General features: G+C 47.1%; 2 protein-coding genes across 6 annotated transcripts; one reads left to right on the forward strand and one right to left on the reverse strand.

Annotated features, from left to right (window-relative positions):
• The first annotated feature begins 8,961 nt into the window (after positions 1–8,961).
• Positions 8,962–13,380, forward strand: LOC542514 (cellulose synthase catalytic subunit 12). The gene is made up of 12 exons (NM_001112062.1): positions 8,962–9,323; positions 9,425–9,657; positions 9,724–9,820; positions 9,918–10,041; positions 10,134–10,400; positions 10,486–10,831; positions 10,919–11,182; positions 11,267–11,479; positions 11,568–11,772; positions 11,876–12,072; positions 12,168–12,521; positions 12,637–13,380. The coding sequence occupies exons 1-12, from the start codon at positions 9,053–9,055 to the stop codon at positions 13,222–13,224; spliced, it is 3,159 nt and encodes a 1,052-aa protein (NP_001105532.1). The 5' UTR covers positions 8,962–9,052; the 3' UTR covers positions 13,225–13,380.
• LOC100275573 (uncharacterized) lies at positions 13,297–20,712 on the reverse strand. Of its 5 annotated transcripts, none has more exons than XM_008652958.4 (7): positions 20,304–20,712; positions 17,419–18,916; positions 16,830–16,949; positions 16,312–16,428; positions 16,135–16,224; positions 15,403–15,510; positions 13,297–14,564 (listed from the first exon to the last, which is right to left on the reverse strand). In XM_008652958.4, exons 2-7 carry the CDS (start codon positions 18,739–18,741, stop codon positions 14,505–14,507), a joined length of 1,818 nt encoding a protein of 605 aa, XP_008651180.1. In that variant the 5' UTR covers positions 18,742–18,916; positions 20,304–20,712; the 3' UTR covers positions 13,297–14,504. The 5 variants fall into 5 exon arrangements, with proteins under 5 accessions (XP_008651180.1, XP_020395977.1, XP_008651179.1 ...); XM_020540388.3 differs by lacking the exon at positions 20,304–20,712 and adding an exon at positions 19,038–19,293 and having other exon boundaries at positions 17,419–18,819; XM_008652957.4 differs by lacking the exon at positions 20,304–20,712 and adding an exon at positions 19,038–19,293.
• Between the last annotated feature and the right edge of the window lie 805 nt (positions 20,713–21,517).

Genomic DNA, 21,517 nt, shown 5'->3' on the forward strand with positions numbered 1-21,517 from the left:
TATGACGTCGTCCGACTCATGCTCAAGTCATTTACCGTTATTGACCCCCCCATCTTGTCAACCTTATTCGTGAAAACCCCAGGTACACCAAGATGACGCCCGAGGAGATCCTTGGAAAATTTGTGAGCGGGCGCATGATGGTGAAGGAGGCGCGATACGTGGACGATGCGCTAAATGGTCCACTACCCGTCTACGAGCCGCAACCAGTTGCTCTAAAAGCAACAAGCAGCAGGGAGGCACTACCGAGCAAGGTAGCACAAGCGGAGGATGCCGGGCTCAACGAGGATGAAATGGCGCTCATTATCAAGCGCTTCAAAACTGCCTTGAAAGGACGCAAGTTATACCCCAACAAGAATAAAACAAGGGGAAAGCACTCCTGCTTCAAATGCGGTAAGACTGGTCATTTCATAGCACAATGCCCCGATAATGATAATGACTAGGGACAAGAAAAGCACAGAAAGAGGGAGAAGAAGAATAACTACAGGAAGGCGAAGGGTGAGGCGCACCTTGGAAAGGAATGGGATTTTGACTGCTCTTCATCTGACTCCGACGATGAAGGATTGGCTGCCTCGGCCTTCGACAAATCTTCGCTCTTCCCCAACGAACGCCATACTTGCCTTATGGCTAAGGAGAAGAAGGTACGCATTCGAGATACCCCAAGTACTCTTCTTCTAGCGATGAGTAATCATCTGATGATGAAGTAGATTACACTGATTTATTTAAGGGATTAGATAGAGTTAAAGTAGACAAAATTAACAAATTAATTGATGCCCTTAATGAAAAGGATAGATTACTAGAAAAGCAAGAAGATATCTTGTATGAGGAACATGATAAATTTGTTAGTGTTCAAAAATCTCTTGCTTTAGAAATTAAAAGAAATGAAATGATATCCTCTGAGTTGTCTGCTTGTCATGAATCTGTCTCTAGTCTAAAGGATTTAAATGATGCTTTAAATGCTAAACTAGAGGAAGCAAATGCAACTAGATCATGTGTAGAACATGTAGTTATTTGCAATAGATGTAAGGACTTTGATGTTAATGGTTGTGATGAACATCTTGCTTCTATTGCTAAATTAAACAATGAGGTGGCAAGTCTTAATGCTCAACTTAAGACTTGCAAAATGGATTATGATAAACCAAAATTTGCTAGGGATGCCTACACTGTTGGTAGACACCCGTCAATTAAGGATGGGCTTGGTTTTCGAAAGGAAACCAAGAACTTAACAAGCCAAAGGACTCCCGTTCTCAACAAGGAGAAAGGGAAGGCCTTTATGGCTAGTAGTTCCCAAAAGAATCATGCTTATATTTATGATAGGAAATTTACTAGGCGTGCTCATAATGATAGATGTTATGATCATGCTATGATTGCTTCTAGCTCCACTTATGATTATGGTAGAAATAGGTCTAGGCGTAATCATGATGTGTCTCATGCACCTAGGAGAGTTTGCAATGATCCTACTACTGTTTACCATACTTGCAATACTTCTTTTGTACTTTTATGTAAGAATGCAAAAGTAGTTGCTAGGAAATTGGGATCCAAATGCAAGGGAGACAAGACTTGTATTTGGGTTCCAAAAGTTATTGTGACTAACCTTGTAGGACCCAACAAGAGTTGGGTACCTAAAACCCAAACTTAAATTACCTTGCAGGTTTATGCATCCGGGGGCTCAAGCTGGATTATCGACAGCGGATGCACTAACCACATGACGGGGGAGAAGAAAATGTTCACCTCCTACGTCAAAAACAAGGATTCCTAGGATTCGGTCATCTTTGGAGATGGGAACCAAGGCAAGGTCAAAGGATTGGGAAAGATAGCCATCACATCCGAGCATTCTATCTCTAATGTGTTTTTAGTTGAATCGCTTGAGTATAATTTGTTATCTGTGAGTCAATTATGTAACATGGGTTATAATTGTTTATTCACAAATGTAGATGTATCTGTCTTTAGAAGGAGTGATGGTTCAATAGCTTTTAAGGGTGTATTAGACAACAAGCTCTACTTAGTTGATTTTTCGAAAGAGAATGTCGATCTAGATGCATGCTTAATAGCTAAGATGAATATGGGTTGGCTTTGGCATCGCCGTCTAGCACATGTTGAGATGAAGAACCTTCATAAGCTTCTAAAGGGAGATCATGTGTTAGGACTAACTGATGTCTGTTTTGAGAAAGACAGGCGTTGTGCAGCATGTCAGGCAGGGAAACAGGTGGGAAGCACTCATCATAGCAAAAATGTGATGACAACGTCAAGACCACCGGAACTTCTTCATATGGATCTCTTCGGACCCGTTGCCTACCTCAGCATCGGGGGAAGTAAGTATGGTCTTGTAATTGTTGATGATTTTTCCTGCTTCACTTGGGTATTCTTTTTACAGGATAAGTCAGAAACCCAAGGGACTCTAAAGCGCTTCTTAAGGAGAGCTCAAAATGAATTTGAGCTAAAGGTGAAGAAGATAAGAAGCGACAATGGGTTCGAGTTCAAGAATCTACAAGTTGAAGAGTTTCTTGAGGAGGAAGGCATCAAGCACGAGTTCTCCGCTCCCTACACACCACAACAAAATGGTGTGGTAGAGAGGAAGAACAGAACGCTAATCGACATGGTGAGAACGATGCTTGGAGAGTACAAAACGCCTGAGCGGTTTTGGTCAGAAGCTGTGAACACAGCTTGCCACACCATAAACCGGCTCTACATGCATCGTCTCCTCAAGAAGACTTCTTATGAACTCCTAACTGGTAACAAACCAAATGTTTCTTACTTTCGTGTATTTGGTAGCAAATCTTACATTCTGGTGAAGAAAGGTAGACATTCAAAATTTGCTCCCAAGGCAGTAGAAGGTTTCTTACTAGGATATGACTCAAATACAAAGGCGTATAGGGTCTTCAACAAATCATCAGGATTAGTTGAAGTCTCTAGCGACGTTGTATTTGATGAGACTAATGGCTCTCCAAGAGAGCAAGTTGATCTTGATGACATAGATGAAGAAGAAGTTCCGACGGCCGCAATGCGCACGATGGCGATAGGTGATGTGCGACCACAGGAACAAGATCAACCATCTTCCTCGACACTGGTGCATCCCCCAACTCAAGACGATGAATAGGTACCTCAAGAAGAAGGGCAGGATCAAGGGGGAGCACACGAAGAACAGGTTATGGAGGAAGAAGCACCACAGGTCCCTCCAACTCAAGTCCGAGCAGCGATCCAAAGACATCACCCCGTCGATCAAATTCTAGGTGACATCAGCAAGGGAGTAACTACTCGCTCACGATTAGCTAATTTTTGTGAGCATTACTCGTTTTTCTCTTCTATTGAACCTTTCAGGGTAGAAGAGGCCTTGCAGGATCTGGACTGGGTGTTGGCCATGCAGGAAGAGCTCAACAACTTCAAAAGGAATGAAGTCTGGAGCCTAGTGCCACGTCCAAAGCAAAACGTTGTGGGTACCAAGTGGGTGTTCCGCAACAAGCAAGACGAGCACGGGGTGGTGACAAGAAACAAGGCTCTACTTATGACAAAAGGTTATGCCCAAGTCGCAGGTTTGGATTTTGAGGAGACTTTTGCTCCTGTGGCTAGGTTAGAGTCAATTCGAATTTTATTAGCCTATGTCGCTCACCATTCCTTTAGGTTGTTCCAAATGGACGTAAAGAGCGCTTTCCTCAATAGGCCAATCAAGGAGGAGGTATACGTGGAACAACCCCCTAGCTTTGAGGATGATAGGTATACCGACCATGTATATAAGCTCTCTAAGGCGCTCTATGGACTTAAGCAAGCCCCAAGAGCATGGTATGAATGCCTTAGAGATTTCCTTATTTCAAATGCTTTCAAGGTTGGGAAAGCCGATCCCACTCTCTTCACAAAGACATGCAATGGTGATCTTTTTGTTTGCCAAATTTATGTCGATGACATAATATTTTGTTCTACTAATCAAAAGTCTTGTGAGGAGTTTAGCAGGGTGATGACGCAAAAGTTCGAGATGTCGATGATGGGCGAGTTGACCTACTTCCTTGGATTCCAAGTGAAGCAACTCAAGGATGACACTTTCATCTCCCAAACAAAGTACACTCAAGATCTTCTCAAGAGGTTTGGTATGAAGGACGCCAAGCCCACGAAGACACCGATGGGAACTGACGGGCATCTTGACCTCAACAAAGGAGGTAAGTCTGTTGATCAAAAGGCATACCGGTCAATGATAGGTTCATTACTTTATCTTTGTGCTAGTAGACCGGACATTATGCTTAGTGTATGCATGTGTGCTCGATTTCAATCCGACCCCAAGGAGTGTCACCTTGTGGCCGTTAAGCGAATTCTTAGGTATTTAGTTTCTACGCCTTGCTTCGAGATCTGGTATCCAAAGGGGTCTACCTTTGACTTGATTGGATACTCAGACTCTGATTATGCCGGGTGCAAGGTTGATAGGAAGAACACATCAGGGATGTGCCAATTTCTAGGAAGGTCCCTGGTGTCCTGGAGTTCCAAGAAACAAACATCTGTTGCCCTATCCACCGATGAGGCCGAGTACGTTGTCGCAGGACAGTGTTGCGCGCAACTACTTTGGATGAGGCAAACCCTCCGGGACTTTGGCTACAATCTGAGCAAAGTCCCACTCCTATGTGACAATGAGAGTGCAATCCGCTTGGCGGATAATCCTGTTGAACACAGCCGCACTAAGCACATAGACATCCGACATCATTTCCTGAGAGACCACCAGTAAAAGGGAGATATCGATGTGTATCACATTAGCACCGAGAACCAGCTAGCCGATATCTTCACCAAGCCTTTAGATGAGAAAAGGTTTTGCAGGTTGCGTAGTGAGCTAAATGTCTTAGATTCACGTAACTTGGATTGATCTATAACATACATGTAGTCTATGCCCTTGATCATGTTACTTTGAGCATTTAAAGTATTTGTTGTCTATTTATGGTCCTCAAGTTGTACAAATCATCCTCGGACCTCATAAGTCCATATGTAAGTGATGCACATATTTAGGGGGAGATGTGCTACAACTTGACCCCTTTGAGACTAACTTGTTTGGTTAAGTACACTTGATGTAGTCTCGAAGGTACATTGAAAGGGAAAATGAACTTGGACAACGAAAAGACTTCCACTGCACTCCGGTATTAGTGTATTTAATTCCAAGTTCATTCTTGTGCTCTCATTGCCTTTTTGCTCCTTTTTGACATTTTGGTGAGGCAATGGGGTTAAAGGGCCATGAATGATCCCGTTTTGGTGCTTAATGCCAAAGGGAGAGAAATTAAGGCCAAAGAAAAATGGATCAGTCAACCACTTGTGAATTTTGAAAATGAAAATAGAGGAGTTAGAATTTGTTTTTGTCAAAATACTCTTATTGCAAAATTTGGTCTCTTATGGGGGAGAATTTTGATTATGGGAAAAGGGGGGGAGTTTTTGACACTTGATCAATTTTACTCTTGCAAAATCTCTCTATTTGCCCAAACAAGTGTGTTTGACTTAGAGATAGGAAAAAGAATTTGATTTGCAAAAACAAACCAAGTGATGGCAAGAGTGATCCATATATGCCAAAATCCTATGTGAGTAAATTTTGGTCTCAAATTTGCATTTCTTAGTTGCTTTTTAGTGTGTTGGCATAAATCACCAAAAAGGGGGAGATTGAAAGTGAAATGTGCCCTTAGGCCATTTCTATAAGTATTTTGGTGATTAGATGTCCAACACATATTGAGTGAGTTCTTATGTGCCAAATGAGTGAGAAGTGTGAAATCAAGAAGGTATGTTTCTAGACTTAGTGAGTTGTTTTTAATACTAACATGGTTATCTAAGTGCTAGAAACAGTGCCAAGAAAAGAAGATTTTATTTGGAGAAGAGTTGGCAAAGTACAGCTAACACCAGCTCAAGCCTGGCACACCGGACTGTCCGGTGGTGCACCAGACAGTGTTCGGTACCCCACGCTGGTCAACGGTGAACCGGCTGCTCTCGGGAAGCGGCGGAGCGACGCAACTATAAATCACCGGACTGTCCGGTGAGTCATCTGCGCACGTATCCAAGTCATCGGCGGTGAACTCGTCGCTCTCGGGAAAAAATAAAGGCGACGTGGCTATAATTCATCGTACTGTCCGGTGAGTCAACAGCGCCAACAGACAACGGTCGTTCGTGCGATCAACGCGCGACACGTGGTCCGCGCCAATGGTCGGTTGGGCACACCGGACTGTCCGGTGTGCACTGGACAGTGTCCGGTGCGCCAACCAGTCCCGAGGACCAATGGTCGACTGCGCCCGGTATGGAAGGAAATCGAGCACCGGACTGTCCGGTGCACCACTCAACAGAAGGCAAGAATTGCCTACCAAATTGATGTCCAACGGCTCCTAGCTGCCTTGGGGCTATAAAAGGGACCCCTAGGCGCATGGAGCAGAACACCAAGCTTACAAGAAACATCCTAAGACACCTAGACTCTGCATTCACGCAATCGGATCATCGTTCTTGAGATTTGAGCAATGTTCGAGTTGTAAACTCCTTGAGCTGTGTTTGTGTGCTCAGTTCTTCACTTGTGTGCGTGTGTGCGCTGCGGATTTGGGTCTTGCATGTGTTGCTCTCCCATCCTTACTCTTGTTTTTCTTTGTGATCATAACTTTGTAAGGGCGAGAGGCTCCAACTTGTGGAGATTCCTCGCAAACGGGAAGAATATTCAAGATAAAAGACTGTGGTATTCAAGTCGATCATTGGATCACTTGAAAGGGGTTGAGTGCAACCCTCGTCCATTGGGACACCACAACATGGAAGTAGGCAAGTGTTACTCGGCCGAACCACGGGATAAAAATCGCGTGTCTCGTGTATAGCTTTTCTGTGATTGTTTTGTTCGCACGAGCTTGCTCCATAGCCACTTGGTTACACTAACACTTTAATAATCAAGTTTGTGGCTATTTAGTGTTTGATTTTACAGGATCACCTATTCACCCCCCACCCTCTAGGTGCTCTCAGGTACCCATTGCCATCTCTAACTATGACTAGGGACTTCGAAAAGCACTTGGATGTATATGAGCTAAGCATTTCGCAAAGCACTTGTGAAACATAGTCATCAACTAACCTAAGTATTTCGCAAAGCACCTACACTAATCACCAAGTGTTTCTACTAAGCACTTGGAAGTATATGAACTAAATAATGAAGCCTCAATTTTCTAGCAATGTTAATGAGCTCCCACCCACTCAAATGGCCGGTTGGGTGGGTATATATAGAGCCCCAAGCCTAAAAGGAGTTGTTGGAAGGAAGCAACTTTATCTGCGTCACACTGGACCGAACTGGTGTGTCTTCCACGTCAGCTAGTCGTTGCCGATCTAACAGATTCTCTACGTTGTAGTAGAGGTCCGGTGCACATTGGACTGGCCCAGTGACCCACCACGACAAATGGCCGTTGGAACTAGCTGTTGTCGATCGTTGCCTGCTGGTCCGATGTACACCGGACTAGTCTGGTGCGCTAGCGAGGCTTGGGTACAGAGAACATGTTGTCTGTGCATCTGGTACAGTGATCCATCTGGTGCACATCGGAATGGTCAGGTGCATCCAGAATCAGCTCATATTCAATCCTTCGGGGGGGTTTCACTTGGGTTATTTTTGGTTTGTGTTTTGGACTTGTGCAGAATATTTGTAGGTCTTCCATGAGTCTTTTAAGATCTTATTTAAGGTGTTGTTCTCTCAATATCTTAATCTAAAAATCAGTTCACAATATGTGAACTATAAACATAGACATTAACAAGTCCACACGTTTTGTTGATCATCAAACACCAAAATCATTTAGTCAAATAGGTTGGAGTCTATTTTTCTTACAATGTCTTTGTTGGCTGAGCCTCCACGTCACTAAGGCTATCCGCAGTGACGAGCGGTAAAAGATGCGCTATACGTATAGAGTTAAATATCCAGTAAAAAATGCCGCAGCGGTAGACTGGAATGGCTACGCTAAGCCAAGCAAGAAAACCGGAAACCCCATATGTAGAGTGCATGCAACGCCTACTGCATACGTCCGGGGCACGCAAGGCGAGGCATGCTCCGTGCGTGTGAGCTGTAGAGGCAGCAAAGGTTGTTGAGTGTGGGACCCGAGGCGGGGCCGGAGGAGGGCACCAGAGAGGCTGCTCAGGAGAGAGAAATAATAGAATATGTGGTATAGAGTAAACATGAGTGCGGATGATTGTGGTATAGAGTAAAGAATTTTGCTGACTAGGACAGAATATTCTTTTTAGGGTAGAAATTTAGAGTACTATGAGTGCGGATAGCCTAAGGACCACTTTAAATTTGACACAATATTGAAATTTGAATGGTTTTAACATTTGAAGGCTGAAAACCAAAATACTTTGTAGCTAAGTGTTGGAAACCCGACTCGGCCAATAAGTCGACAGACCGTAAAATAAGGTCAATCTAAACTTTATGATAAATATTCTTGTTTGATAGCAATAGCATTGCAGGACCAGGACCCAAGGGAAGAGAAGATGCCAAATCCCATCGAGGCTAAAGCAAAAACGATCCAATTTATGAGCAAACCCACACTGAAGTTTCAAAATTGTTTTCTGAAAAAAAAGTAACCAGCAAGTTAAAAAATGAGATGGCGGGAAAGCCAAGTCTCGGTTGGTCGAGGGGTTGGTTGGGGCGCAGCCTGACAAGTGACAACGGCAGCAGGATAGTAGCATCAGGCGCAAGCCAGCGCAGGCGGCAGCGCGAGGATTTCGCTTCACTTAGCGGCAACGGAGACGCTGCACCCAACCAACACGAGCTCCCCCTCACCCGCTGCGACGCGCGCGTCCCACGAGCGGAAGCCCCCCGCGCCGACGCGAGCGCGGGGGCTCGACCGACCGACCCAACGCCTCCATCTCCACCGCGCGCACCAAATCGCACTCCCGTCCGCCCCGCCGATCGAACAGCCACCGCTCACCTCTCCCACCCGCCAAAAACCTCCGGCCTCCTCTCATATTCATATAGCTAGCCCCTGCCACAAGGTAGAGCGTCGCTCACACCTGCGTCGCCCTGCCTCGCAATCGCGAATCTGTCGAGCACCTGAGGGGTCGGAGGCCGAGAGCTAGCCTAGCACGCCGGCCTCCGCGCGCGATGGAGGCCAGCGCCGGGCTGGTGGCCGGCTCGCACAACCGGAACGAGCTGGTGCTGATCCGGGGCCACGAGGACCCCAAGCCGCTGCGGGCGCTGAGCGGGCAGGTGTGCGAGATATGCGGCGACGAGGTCGGGCTCACGGTGGACGGCGACCTCTTCGTCGCCTGCAACGAGTGCGGCTTCCCCGTGTGCCGGCCCTGCTACGAGTACGAGCGCCGGGAGGGCACGCAGAACTGCCCCCAGTGCAAGACGCGCTACAAGCGCCTCAAGGGTACGTACATTTCTGATGCCTCGCCTTGCTTCGCCGTACGTCGTGTCAACTTCGATTGCTTGCTGATCGACCGGGCCGGTCTGCTTGAACGACGATCGAAGGGAGCCCGAGGGTTGCCGGGGACGATGACGAGGAGGACATCGACGACCTGGAGCACGAGTTCAACATCGACGACGAGAATCAGCAGAGGCAGCTGGAGGGCAACATGCAGAACAGCCAGATCACCGAGGCGATGCTGCACGGCAGGATGAGCTACGGGAGGGGCCCCGACGACGGCGACGGCAACAACACCCCGCAGATCCCGCCCATCATCACCGGCTCCCGCTCCGTGCCGGTACGTATACATGCACCGCCTTCCAGTTCCACCCACTCGACTGACACTGACGTGACGCACTTCTAGGTGAGCGGTGAGTTTCCGATTACCAACGGGTATGGCCACGGCGAGGTCTCGTCTTCCCTGCACAAGCGCATCCATCCGTACCCTGTGTCTGAGCCAGGTTCGTCCCGGTTCACGATCAAATTTGCAAGTTCAACTTCAAACCATACGAAATTCGATCACAATATATACCTGATGGACGGATTTGGCTCCGCCAGGGAGTGCCAAGTGGGACGAGAAGAAAGAAGTGAGCTGGAAGGAGAGGATGGACGACTGGAAGTCCAAGCAGGGCATCCTCGGCGGCGGCGCCGATCCCGAAGACATGGACGCCGACGTGGCACTGTAAACCTCCCCCGCAACCAGCTCCAGGACAGCGAGCAGCGTAACGCACAGGCACTGATCGATCACCTGAACCTTTTTTTGGCCTTGAGCAGGAACGACGAGGCGAGGCAGCCGCTGTCGAGGAAGGTGTCGATCGCGTCGAGCAAGGTGAACCCGTACCGGATGGTGATCGTGGTGCGTCTCGTTGTGCTCGCCTTCTTCCTCCGGTACCGTATCCTGCACCCCGTCCCGGACGCCATCGGGCTGTGGCTCGTCTCCATCATCTGCGAGATCTGGTTCGCCATCTCCTGGATCCTCGACCAGTTCCCCAAGTGGTTCCCCATCGACCGCGAGACGTACCTCGACCGCCTCTCCCTCAGGTCGACCGCCCTGCTTCCTCCATAAACATCGCATTTCCTCCATACTCAGTTCCTTGAGTGGACTGGACGACGCTGCACGATGCAGGTACGAGAGGGAAGGGGAGCCGTCGCTGCTGTCGGCGGTGGACCTGTTCGTGAGCACGGTGGACCCGCTCAAGGAGCCGCCGCTGGTGACCGCCAACACCGTGCTCTCCATCCTCGCCGTAGACTACCCCGTGGACAAGGTCTCCTGCTACGTCTCCGACGACGGCGCGTCGATGCTGACGTTCGAGTCGCTGTCGGAGACGGCCGAGTTCGCGCGCAAGTGGGTGCCCTTCTGCAAGAAGTTCGGCATCGAGCCCCGCGCCCCGGAGTTCTACTTCTCGCTCAAGGTCGACTACCTCAAGGACAAGGTGCAGCCCACCTTCGTGCAGGAGCGCCGCGCCATGAAGGTACTCGATCGATCTAGTCTGTCTGTGCATCGATTCACAGATCGGTCGGTGGGTGGTGCCGGCTGATTGATCTTGCGCAACTGGCAGAGAGAGTATGAGGAGTTCAAGGTCCGGATCAACGCGCTGGTGGCCAAGGCCATGAAGGTGCCGGCAGAGGGGTGGATCATGAAGGACGGCACGCCGTGGCCCGGGAACAACACCCGCGACCACCCCGGCATGATCCAGGTGTTCCTGGGCCACAGCGGCGGCCACGACACCGAGGGCAACGAGCTGCCCCGCCTCGTGTACGTCTCCCGTGAGAAGCGCCCGGGATTCCAGCACCACAAGAAGGCCGGCGCCATGAACGCTCTGGTACTGAACTGAACAACTGGGCAGTGAAGACGAGATCCTCTGAACTGAACTGAACTGACTTCTCGTTTGCCGAATTCCCGACAGATTCGCGTCTCCGCCGTGCTGACCAACGCGCCATTCATGCTCAACTTGGACTGTGATCACTACATCAACAACAGCAAGGCCATCCGGGAGGCCATGTGCTTCCTCATGGACCCTCAGGTCGGCCGGAAGGTCTGCTACGTTCAGTTCCCGCAGAGGTTCGACGGCATCGACGTGCACGACCGATACGCTAACAGGAACACCGTCTTCTTCGACGTAAGCCTGCAGGCTCCCTGCACCTAATAATAGAACTATCTAAGAAAGTGATGGGTTCTGACTGGTAGCTCTCCTCTTGGTGGATCAGATCAACATGAAGGGGCTGGACGGCATCCAAGGCCCGGTGTACGTCGGGACAGGGTGCGTGTTCCGGCGCCAGGCGCTCTACGGCTACAACCCTCCCAAGGGACCCAAGAGGCCCAAGATGGTGACCTGCGACTGCTGCCCGTGCTTCGGCCGCAAGAAGCGGAAACACGCCAAGGACGGGCTGCCGGAGGGCACCGCTGATATGGGTGAGCTTCAGTTTCAGATGTCTGAAACTCAGCCAACTCCTGCACAATATCCAGCCAATTCCTATCAGGAGTCTCTGGTCTAATGAATTCTTCCTTGTTTCAGGAGTAGATAGCGACAAGGAGATGCTCATGTCCCACATGAACTTCGAGAAGCGGTTCGGGCAGTCCGCGGCGTTCGTCACGTCGACGCTGATGGAGGAAGGCGGCGTCCCTCCTTCGTCGAGCCCCGCCGCGCTCCTCAAGGAGGCCATCCATGTCATCAGCTGCGGCTACGAGGACAAGACCGACTGGGGGCTGGAGGTAAAGGCACCGAAACCATCGATTTCCCTAAGCTCTCCATGTGCGTTGCTCCTCCGGTCGGTGTCAGTGACGAAGCAACAACACGACGCATGCAGCTGGGGTGGATCTACGGGTCGATCACGGAGGACATCCTGACGGGGTTCAAGATGCACTGCCGCGGGTGGCGCTCCGTGTACTGCATGCCGAAGCGGGCGGCGTTCAAGGGGTCGGCGCCGATCAATCTATCGGACCGTCTCAACCAGGTGCTCCGGTGGGCGCTGGGGTCCGTCGAGATCTTCTTCAGCCGGCACAGCCCCCTGCTGTACGGCTACAAGAACGGCAACCTCAAGTGGCTGGAGCGCTTCGCCTACATCAACACCACCATCTACCCCTTCACCTCGCTCCCGCTGCTCGCCTACTGCACCCTCCCCGCCGTCTGCCTCCTCACCGGCAAGTTCATCATGCCGTCGGTCAGTGCCACACTGCCTTCTCTACTACCTCGGCCGGCCGCAATTAGTTCCCGCCGAAACCATACCGGTTCAAATGCCGTGCCACTGACGCCCTGCTGTGTCTGTGTGTCCGCAGATTAGCACGTTCGCCAGCCTCTTCTTCATCGCCCTCTTCATGTCCATCTTCGCGACGGGCATCCTGGAGATGCGGTGGAGCGGGGTGAGCATCGAGGAGTGGTGGAGGAACGAGCAGTTCTGGGTCATCGGCGGCGTGTCCGCGCATCTCTTCGCCGTCGTGCAGGGCCTGCTCAAGGTCCTCGCCGGGATCGACACCAACTTCACCGTCACCTCCAAGGCCACCGGCGACGAGGACGACGAGTTCGCCGAGCTCTACGCCTTCAAGTGGACCACGCTCCTCATCCCGCCCACCACGCTGCTCATCATTAACGTCATCGGCGTCGTGGCCGGCATCTCCGACGCCATCAACAACGGGTACCAGTCCTGGGGGCCCCTCTTCGGCAAGCTCTTCTTCGCCTTCTGGGTCATCGTCCACCTCTACCCGTTCCTCAAGGGGCTCATGGGGCGCCAGAACAGGACGCCCACCGTTGTTGTCATCTGGTCCATTCTGCTGGCCTCCATCTTCTCCCTGCTCTGGGTCAGGATCGACCCTTTCATCGTCAGGACCAAGGGCCCGGACGTCAGGCAGTGTGGCATCAATTGCTGAGCTGTTTATTAAGGTTCAAAATTCTGGAGCTTGTGCATAGGGAGAAAAAAACAATTTAGAAATTTTGTAAGGTTGTTGTGTCTGTAATGTTATGGTACCCAGAATTGTCGGACGAGGAATTGAACAAAGGACAAGGTTTGATTGTTAAATGGCAAATGAGTGCAGTCATGCTAAATGTAATCCAAATAGCAACTACTCCTTTGGTTTTTATTTACATATCGTATTATTAGTTTTATCCTAAGTCAAACATTTATGTCTTTAACGATATATGTTGGTTCATCAGATAACATTTTTATTCATCATAAAAATACTTTTTATAACATATAATTTATATATTGTGAAACCATAAGAATTTTTTGATGAAATTTGAAGTAACAAACGTTTAACTTATGATAAAGCTAATGTGACATGTACAAAGAACTGATGGTGTAGTAAATTTGACTTACATGAGAAGGGCACCATCGTTTCAAAATTAGATTTTACGGTCTGCCTTTGAATTCAAACAATGAGAATGAGATTCACATTCACTATTGGATGTTGCTGCTTAAATTGTACTTTAGTGTGTCTAGGTGAAGAGCCTGATAATAAGGTGATACATTAACATTAAAACTTTGCTGGCAACGCAAGCAAAATGCAGAACAAGCGAAGTCTCTATTTCAACAAACTGATGTGTCTAACACCATTGCTATATTTGGAGTAAACAGCAATCCATACTCCAGGCGAGTTAGCATCTGCTTATAAAAACTGATGTGATGTTCAGCACCAGTACCTTTGGGTCAGAAAAAATATATCTGAACGTGAATACAACGGGAGCACTCAAAACATAACGCTGGAGCTGGTTACGTTGCCAAAGAGAGCGCAGCTAAAAAAATGTTAATATATATGTTTCTAACAAGGAAAACTGAAAAAAAAAATGATATCACCATCTTAGCTCATCCATTATCTATGTATTTCTTTCAAAATGTCAAAAAATACAATGGCAAAGAGGGAGGGATCCACTCTATACAAAGAAACAAAAAATACTAGAAAAGGCTGGGAGTGCATTATATGGTGAAAACCATTTACATATGATGAGGTTTTTTCAGTAAACCTGTCATATCTATGCACTGCGGGTAGTTAGTTGTGGCATCACACCATGAATCTCCAGGGGATGTTTAACATTTGTTTTGTTCCTATTGTTTAGACTCTACAGATTACTTTTCTGTTTGCAGTTCAACTTGCACAGTTTACCTGTTCAATGGCATGGCCTGGGGCTTCTGCATCTTGTTCAGGTTGCCATTTCAATCCTGAAGCCTTTGTCTCTGTTGCACAAGATGTGTCCGTAGGCTCGACTCCTGCACCTGAACAGAAATTGGGAACGGATAGCTAAGTTTTTGTGCAGAAGCTGCTGTTGCGACCATGTCCCTCAAGAACAAAACTCATTAAACAGTTGGTCCATCAAGGCGAGACTAGTATTCAACATCAATGGTCCTTACATCCTCTACTTCAGTTCATGCCTTCTTTGAACATAAGAAAATCAGTGGTGTTAAGGGCCTGTTTGGCTTCCGCCGCATGCCATCATGCCGTGACTCTGCCTGAGCTGTAAATGCGGCAAACAAAACGAGCGCCACAAAGTTGGCAAGAGTTCGTGTAAAATTACACAGCGGTGCTGCAGTTTTGGCACACCCAACAGCGACATTAACACGTAGATATGGTGTGCCACAGTTCATGTGTGGCGTGCTGCAGCTATGAGCCAAACAGGTCCTAAGTAGATAGGCTACAGTTAATTTTGCATGGGATATTCCAAGCTAAGATGAATGGTGAGACGATCTCAGTTACTGGAAGGAGACAGTCATAGTTTACATACTACACATGGAGAGAAAAGATTCAACTCTATTTCTCCTCTTATCTAAATATCATAGCTCATTAATTGCAAATATTGAATTTATGTTGACACCTTTTCTTTTATAACTACGGTATAGAAAGCAATTATGCAATTGTAGTCTAGGATCCTTGCTTTCTGATGATAAAGATCGGGCAACAGTAATGAACATTTGTTGATTCTCAATTAGTGGATAAACAATTGAACAGCTCGGTACTGAAGGCCGCAATATAAAACAAATGTGACAGGATACTGTAGCCTCTAAACTTTGAGTCAAGTGCATATCTTATTAGATTAGGCAGAATGTAAGTAAGTACCTGCAGTTTTGCAGCTGTAGCTAAGAGTTCTCGGCATTCATCAAGCATGATCTTCTCTTGTCCTGCTATGACAGAGAGTTCTGAAACCAAGGATGTGCTGTCCGTGATCTGGTAAGATATTCTAATGTTAATCAAAACAAACCTAAACAAAGGAAACATTAAAATGATATCATTTTCTACCTGGGGTCATATGTTTTGTAAAGGTCCGATTCAGACCATGTAAAACAAGTTTTTAAGCATTAACAGGAGGGAGTTAATTAGTTAAGGTATCCTTTTATTTGGAGACTAGGGGCTTCTGTTAATGGCTCAGAGGTACAATGGATTAGAAAATGATTTTAATGGAAGCCATTTTTACACCCATCCAATAAGATCTGGGACTAGATTAGAATGGACCGCTCATAAAGTTCCAGGCCTAAATCATACCTCAAGGTGCACACCTTCTCAAACTGTCATCAGAGGTAGTTTGATTGAATATAAAGATAATGCTAGTAGATGAGTCATAATCTATTGAGTTCCATAAAACTTTGAGAATGTGGGTTTATCACTCTCTTAATCAGGGAAGAACATTTTTTATTGCTTTCACCTATATGTGATGAGCATCTGAAACATTCTTTTGCGTTGCTATTATACAGAATTAGTACATAGCCTACCACATAAAGACCTCATATTACCAAAGGAACCAACATAAAAATGAATACTAAATTCAAAGACAAATGCATGCAAGTATCTGACCTTTGAATGAATGCAGCAAACAGATGAGCCCAAAACTTGCATGACATCAACAGCTGAGCTTACAGCGTTCTTGAGAGCAATTGTGTTAGCCTGTTCATATGATAGTCAATAACATGGCAGAAATCACAACAGCATACTAAAATGTGTGCAATTCAGTTAGTAGAGTTCCTAGCATACCTTTGCTCCCAATGTAACTGGCAGGCGCAGGGTGCTTGCTTTCAGAGCCTCAGTTGCCCCTAGTAAAGAGATACTATTCTCCCTTTCTAGCGTTGGCCATTGTTCAAGGTAAGCAATCTGAACCAAAACAACAGCATATTTTAGAAATGCTATCTGTGTAATTGATCGACAGTAATAACTAGTATGAGTGCTGAAAAAGTACTGCGAATAGTCATAGTTTTTATATTTTGTACCATCCTCCATTGAAAAGATAATGTGATAAATAAATATATACTTACAGCACGTGCTGATCAATGCAATCGAACAATGTGAACTTTTTTTTCCAAATTTTACCATTACCATGCTAGCATGGTTTTTAAAGCGGTAAGGCGAGCCAAGGCGTTGGACCACCGCCTGGACGCCTAGGCGAGGTAGCCGGGCAAGGCGCCTAGGCGTTGGACCTCCGCCTAGACACCTAGGCGACGCCTTAAGAACAGGGCATGCTAGTACCATGTAGCAAGTTATGATCTGGAACGTACCTGCTCTTTCAGAATGTTGTAAAGCCTGAGTTCTTGTTGGAAGTGTTGCACCATTATTCTTTTCATATTAACAGAATCCCGCAGGTTTACAGTATTCCTCCAAACATTATACATGGTATTCTATTTCACATAAGAAAAGGGAAAAGTAGTTTCATGAATAAAATCACTCAAAAAGCTAAAAAGAAACAAGTACACTAAAAATCCAATTCTTAGTAGTAGATCACAAACAAACTTCTAAACACAAAAATCATAGATATGGGCAAACTTTACAGAGCACAAAGTTTTCTCATCTATTTTGGTCAAACAGTTGGCACCATAACCACAAAACTAACTGATTTTGGAAGAAAATGCCTAGTACCCTAGTCACAACTCACAAAGCTTATGTTCAATTTTATCTATATATTTTGCAGCTGCAAGGTTAACTTGTGAAGAGAAAGTATTACATGAACTGTTGTTATGTTATCATAGAAAAGCTCTAACTGCATGAAGTACTGGAATCCAAGAAAGAACAAGACAAAATGACACAAACGAGGCCAATTGAAGTAAAATTAGATTAAAAAAGTAAGAGCAACTAATTTGCTAATTTTACCTCAACAGTAGCCTTTTGAAAAGATAAAGCATCTTCTGCATAAGCATTTATAAAGAGCCACTGTAAATGTCTATTGTGCAATAAACGCACTTGGTGGATATTTTCGATTTGGCTGGCATTCTTCTTTCCTTTCCGCGCATCAACCATGTAGTTAATAAGAGAAGATGGAACGCTTGATTGGATAGCTCCAACACTTTGGGACTGACAGGGTGTTGATGGCCTTGTCCGAGATGGGCTCTGAAAGGCCCTGGAAGTTGAGGACGTAGCTGGCAATGCTCTGCTTGGTGATGATGAGCGTTGTAGAATTGGAACAGGAAAAGTAACTGTTCTGTTTGGTCGGCTCAAAGATTTGGATCTCTCTATTGTCTGTGAATCTACCTTATCATCTTTTCTGCTTGATTGAATAGCCAAACTCCTTGCCACTTCATCCAATGACTGATTTGACAGTTTCACTGAAGCTTCAACAGAAGGGGTCTTCATTGGTGAAGGGCATCTTGATGTATTTGATGATGGGACTGGTCCGACGGAAGGGGTCTTCCTTGGTGAAAGGCCTCTTGATGTATTTGATGATGGCACAGGTCTGACAGAAGGCGTCTTCCTTGGTGAAAGACCTCTTGATGTATTTGATGATGCGACTGGTATATTAGCTTTGTCCGAAAGGTCAATGCTTCTTGACATGAGATTCTTCGGCGCCTGCCCAGCTATCATGGCTGGCCATCTGTGTTGCTCAATTAACCTCTTAGGGGGCTCCTCTGAAGGTTGAGCATTCTCACAATGTTCACCAATGTTTTTCCTTCTAAAAGGACTTCTCTTCCTCTCCGTTAGAACACTCACTTGCCCCTTGCTACAATCCAAAGCCGTGACTACCTTATCATTTCTAGTAGTAGGTGCAGCCACAGATTCCGACTGGAAAGATGAAGACAAGTTACGCATTGCTGGCCACAAGCCATCAGGAGCCTTTGTGCTTGCTATACGCTTGGAACTCTTGTGTAAGTCTCTAGTGGTATCACGAACTGGTGTGATGGACCTTGACACAGGGGTTGAGGGTGTTGACACCTTAGAGGGAGGGGTTGAAGGTGTCGGCCTTCTTCTATCTGCAGACTGAGCTCTTTTGGGTGCTGGTGTGCCTTCAATTGCTGAGGTCTGGCCAAGACTTGGTGATGTACATCTTCTTATCTTAGTGGCATCAGCCAGATCAGTTTTGCACCTGGATGCAACATTCCTCACTCGGAAAGCATTGTGCTTCTCGGATGGAACTAGTGGTGGTCTTAGAGTCTCATCAACAAGATCAACCTTCTTTGCATGGCTCTTAATAGCATCCATGAAGAATAAAAATTTCCAGAACAAACCACATCAATATGGATCTCAAGAAACCAGCTTGCTGCAACAACCAATGTATACCTAAAGGCACACAACCAGACACCAAATAAATAGGTAAGCCTCAAATTAAGAAGAACGAACATCCAAATTTCAATTTGAAACAAGCAACAGGAACTTTCTGCACATAAGAGAAAACAACAAAGGGCACCAAATTAGCATGTACTAAAACAATGAACCCGAGTCATCCACAAGACTACAAATTGCAGGTGACTGAATTGCGTATAGAAATGAAATTTTACCGATTTCAGCGCCAAAACTTCGAACAGCTATAGCTAGTGCGGCCAATCGTGAAGGAGAGTGACTAGACAGAGGCTCGGAAACAGGGGAGGAAGGTGGCATCTGAATGTATAAATGCATTGTAGATCTACTATAAAGCATAAAAAAGATCTTTGGACAAATGGCAGCTGCTACATGGGATCGTACATCAATTGAGCAAGGACAAAGCACATAAACATTATTCGTGGAGATTCTGATGGTTTTAGAACAGACAGGACAATGCACATGCATGTGAGACGAATCAGTTTCCTAATAATTTCTCGCCAGAAGCAGCATGGGAAACAGGGACATTTTTTAATACTTGCCACTTATGAGCTATGCACATGCATCAAGGATATGCCCGCCATGACAGAGACAAGGGAAAAATATGACGGTGGAGTGGTGGACATAGACACATAGTACCAGCTAAACCGCCAGACTTCACTTGACGTTGCCGAGAATTCACTTGGACAAAATCGAATAATAATGCTAAAAATCGTTGTACCCAAAGATAGCGCACATGCTATCTGCAAAGTTGGGCGAATAAAACAATAGTTCCTTGAAAATTCAGACAGCAAGAGCACATTAAGTGCAGGGTGATTTAGTTTGGAATTCAGGATCTACCGTTGGGTTTTGGTATATGTTCGTTTAATTTTTTTTAAAGAAATAGCTAATGTGCTAGTGCGAAGCACCTAGTCTTTAAAAAACGCACTGCGGAGTAATTAAGCTTCCAAATTACCGAAGACACAAAGCACGAAGAAAAAAACAAATGTCGCAATTGGCAAGATTAACCTGCTAAACAGACAAGCTCGAGCCGTGTTCCAACGAACGAAATCACGAGTCACTCCATGCCAAAGTTCTCGGTACTCAACCGGTAAGACCCACCCAATCCGCAGCGAGAATCCCAAGTGGCATAGCGGAACCATTTCAGGGGGCGCCGAAGAACCCGAGGAGGAGCGGCCGGATTCACCGGAGGAGTAGCAGGAAGCGATCCAGAATTCCAAAACCACCTGGTCCCGCCGAGTTCGCGATCAACGGTAAGCCTGCCCAGTCAACTCTCCCACCCGCACACCCCGATCAAATGCCCCCCACACCCGGCGGGCAAGCTAGGCCATCCTGCTCCCCCAGCTCAAATCGAGGAAAAGGAAAAAAAAAAAACGGCGTGTCGAATATAGATCGGCGCTACGCACCAACCAGGTCCTAAACTCTAGTTCCGGAACTCAGCCAGCAAGCGCCAGAAACCTCCTTACCTCGAGCGCGCGGCCCAGCGGCGATCGCGCGGAGATCCCGAGCCGGTGAGGCCCTTAAATCCGCCGCCGCCGCGCCTTCAGCCTCGCAGCGCCGCCCGCCGGGTCGTGGGATCTCTTCGGACACGCCACGCGGACGGCGCGGTATCCCCGCGTTTCCGGTTTGGAGCTGGAGGAGGGGCAGAGGGGCGGGTGCGCGGCGTGGGGAGTGCAGCTGGTGGAGGTGGAGGAGGGAGGACGGTTGCCGCGGGCGGCAGGGAAGTAGAGAATTAAGAGGAACTCCCAACAGGCAACAGAGCTCGGTATCCTCTCCCAGCTGGGTTATCTAGATATAATTATCTTTTATTCTAAATTTCAAAAAAACAATAGCATTTTTCAGAATATAAATAAGATATATAAAGTATAATAAAGTAAAACTATAGAAATTAGTTTTTATATAAATAATTCTGTAAATAAAAATTTAGAGAATAAAAATTTAGGGCTCTCGTTCATGCTCAAGTGGAGGTCGCCGAGTTAAGGGCGACCAAACGGCTCTAATTGCGCCTCTCTTGTTAAGCTACCGAGCGGTTTTCCACTACGTGTCCCCTGGCGCGTGCACCCCGAGCGTGCGTTAGGCTTGAATGCCTGCCTGTCTGCGCCATGGCCATGGCCCTGTTTGTTTCGGCTTCTGGCAGCTTCTGGCCACCAAAAGCTACTGCGGACTGCCAAACGCTCAGCTTTTCAGCCAGTTTCTATAAAATTCGTTCGGACAAAAACTATCCAAAATCAACATAAACACATAATCGGTTGAGTCGTTGTAATAGTAGGAATCCGTCACTTTCTAGATCCTGAGTCATATGAACAACTTTATCTTTCTCCACACATAATCGTAATGATACTCAGATTCTCTCCACAGCCAGATTCTCCTCACAGCCAGATTTTCAGAAAAGCTGGTCAGAAAAAAGCTGAACCAAATAGGCCCCATGGCGGACCTGGAAAAGCCTGTGCAGCAGGGTGCAGGAAAGCTGGAAAAGGTCAATTCCCGGCCGAACGTTTCGCTGGTGCAAAAAGCAAATGGGCAGCCCTCGGCTTCGTTCAGCGGAACCGATCAAAGTTGCTGGATTAGCTCATCTGATCTTTGGACCGAAAGCAGATGTGCACGCGCAGGCCCGGGTCATTGCCGGCGCCGCCGCGCATGCCACGCCACGGTGCAGTGCAACGCAGGTAGCTCCCAGTCG

This window comes from Zea mays, chromosome 7 (assembly GCF_902167145.1).
Source record: "Zea mays cultivar B73 chromosome 7, Zm-B73-REFERENCE-NAM-5.0, whole genome shotgun sequence".
NCBI classification, from domain to species: domain Eukaryota; kingdom Viridiplantae; phylum Streptophyta; class Magnoliopsida; order Poales; family Poaceae; genus Zea; species Zea mays.

What these genes read in the sequence shown, in the direction of transcription:
- LOC542514 (NM_001112062.1), top strand. Translation starts at nt 9,053, where the DNA reads ATGGAGGCCAGCGCCGGGCTGGTGGCCGGCTCGCACAACCGGAACGAG. An exon ending in GCGCTACAAGCGCCTCAAGG is followed by an intron (nt 9,324 to 9,424) that starts GTACGTACATTT and finishes CGACGATCGAAG; the next exon opens with GGAGCCCGAGGGTTGCCGGG. An exon ending in CTCGACCGCCTCTCCCTCAG is followed by an intron (nt 10,401 to 10,485) that starts GTCGACCGCCCT and finishes TGCACGATGCAG; the next exon opens with GTACGAGAGGGAAGGGGAGC.
- LOC100275573 (XM_008652958.4), bottom strand. Translation starts at nt 18,741, where the DNA reads ATGGATGCTATTAAGAGCCATGCAAAGAAGGTTGATCTTGTTGATGAG. An exon ending in TTCAAAAGGCTACTGTTGAG is followed by an intron (nt 16,950 to 17,418) that starts GTAAAATTAGCA and finishes TATGTGAAATAG; the next exon opens with AATACCATGTATAATGTTTG. An exon ending in TTTGCTGCATTCATTCAAAG is followed by an intron (nt 15,511 to 16,134) that starts GTCAGATACTTG and finishes ATATCTTACCAG; the next exon opens with ATCACGGACAGCACATCCTT.